We start from the raw sequence: 2,256 nt of genomic DNA, 5'->3' as shown, positions 1-2,256 counted from the left end.
AGTAATTCCGACTTATAAGTTAACTGACGATATTTGTCAGGACACTAATATCGTACGAAGTGGGACTTGTGTTTATTGTAGACTATGAAAGAGTACCAGTCTACGATGTCCTATATATACCTTACCGGGAAAATGAGGTGTAAAGGTACAGTTATAGAACAGCTGTCAATAGCTGCTGGACACTAGTGGACGATTGCGTTATTATGCAACTTAGTAACCACTAGTATAATTATCTGCCGTTATACAGCGTTATAGCAAAAATACCTTTCTAGATATCACTCTATAATGGGTAATATGGCCTAGGCCCTTAAGTATAGGGATTAGACAACTACTTAATAATTAGTGGATTCATACCTTAGTGGTATAGTATGTCTACCCGTAGCTTATATCCTGAAAGTCATCTATTCGATCCTTATAACTATTATAATGCTTTATAATTTTTTAAGTGAATTCTGTAGATTATCCTTCGTAGATTATAGATTGTAGATTATAGATTGTAGATTATAGATTGTAGATTATAGATTGTAGATTACCTAATTAAGCCTCCAGAATAGGAGGCTTGATTCTTTTTTTCTTTTTTTTCTTATAACAACAGCAGAAAACTCCACAACGGTTAACCCATCCAGTATCTGTTGCTCTGATAGTTACGATAAATTTTTTAGCAACACTTGCCAGCCTGCATAACTGTGAACAACTGTATCTTCCCCCTATATCTTCCCGGTAAGGTAGGCAAAAGAGGGGGAAAAGCACTAATAATAATAATAATAATAATAATAATAATAATAATAATAATAATAATAATAATAATAATAATAATAATAATAATATTTTTTAATAAATTAGGCTACGAGTAGTAGGCTATATAAGCGGAAGAGAGGAAAATTAAGTAAAAGCTATTAAATTCGTAGATCCGTAGGATTACTGCTTATTATGCAAGCTTATATAGAGAGCTAACTTCTAGTATTTCTTCCCGGATCTAGGGCTGGCAAAAGACCCTCAAAGATTAGGTGACGACTATTGCGTAAACAGCCTACGCGACGATTATCACGCCACGTTATTAGCTTAAGTAATAACTAAGATATCGTATTTAAGATAACTAGTATATTTATAGAATATATATTATAAGCTAAGTATATATATACGTATAATATATATAGTATTATAGTATAGGTTATGCTAGTTATAAAGTAGACGTCTAGTTATATATCTATAACTATATACTATTGTTTTTAACTTAGATATTATATTTATTATTAGGGATTATTTATCTATTATATAAGAAATAATATTTTATATATAAGACCTACTTTATAGCGGGGCTATAATAAGAGCGATAAGCTACTAAAGTACTATACTAAACTTCGATATACTAATTCCGTGCCTATAATAATAACTCGCGTAGGCGATTAAACCAATTAAGCGATTCTAATTATTCTATCAGTTCTATTAGTTCTATTAGTTCTATCAGTTCTATCAATTCTATTAGTTCTATTAGTTCTATTAGTTCTATCAGTTTTATCAGTTCTATCAGTTCTATCAGTTCTATCAGTTCTATCAGTTCTATCAGTTCTATCAGTTCTATCAGTTCTATCAGTTCTATCAGTTCTATCAGTTCTATCAGTTCTATCAGTTCTATCAGTTCTATCAGTTCTATCAGTTCTATCAGTTCTATCAGTTCTATCAGTTCTATCAGTTCTATCAGTTCTATCAGTTCTATCAGTTCTATCAGTTCTATCAGTTCTATCAGTTCTATCAGTTCTATCAGTTCTATCAGTTCTATCAGTTCTATCAGTTCTATCAGTTCTATCAGTTCTATCAGTTCTATCAGTTCTATCAGTTCTATCCGTTCCTATCTAGCTAACCAGTTAGTTCCTAGACAGCCCGAATACCATAGTCACGTACGCGATAATGGCCCGCCTTATAGCTAGTCAGTCCATGACAGGATCCACGGCACGAAGATTCGGGCTGCCTAGGAACTAATAGAACTAATAGAATTAAAAACGAATTTACCTAGCTACCTTTCGTGATTATAATCTGCAGGCATATACAAACTTAGTAAGGTACTTAGGAGCCTTATCGCTCTTATCACAGCCCCGCTATAAAGTGGGTCGTATATAGAAGGATTATTTCTTATATAATAGATAACTAATTCCTATTATTATTATAATTATTACTTATTATATATATAATATTAATACTATTTACGATAAGACTAATAACCGATCCTGTAGCGGTAATACGGCCCTAAACCCCTAG

At 32.1% G+C, this 2,256-nt stretch overlaps 1 protein-coding gene across 1 annotated transcript; it reads left to right on the top strand.

Annotated features, from left to right (window-relative positions):
- Positions 1-342: 342 nt before the first annotated feature.
- Positions 343-1,861, top strand: ACRALDRAFT_1070407 (uncharacterized protein; the record flags this gene model as incomplete). Its single annotated transcript, XM_071017762.1, is given in 6 exon segments — positions 343-366; positions 663-725; positions 844-853; positions 1,171-1,187; positions 1,199-1,201; positions 1,616-1,861. Coding segments are annotated over 6 exon segments (363 nt in total), but the record flags the coding sequence as incomplete, so codon positions are not given.
- Positions 1,862-2,256: the final 395 nt, after the last annotated feature.

This window comes from Sodiomyces alcalophilus (assembly GCF_042370955.1).
Source record: "Sodiomyces alcalophilus JCM 7366 unplaced genomic scaffold ACRALscaffold_6, whole genome shotgun sequence".
Classification (NCBI taxonomy): domain Eukaryota; kingdom Fungi; phylum Ascomycota; class Sordariomycetes; order Glomerellales; family Plectosphaerellaceae; genus Sodiomyces; species Sodiomyces alcalophilus.
This window is presented reverse-complemented; position numbering and strand designations above follow the sequence as displayed.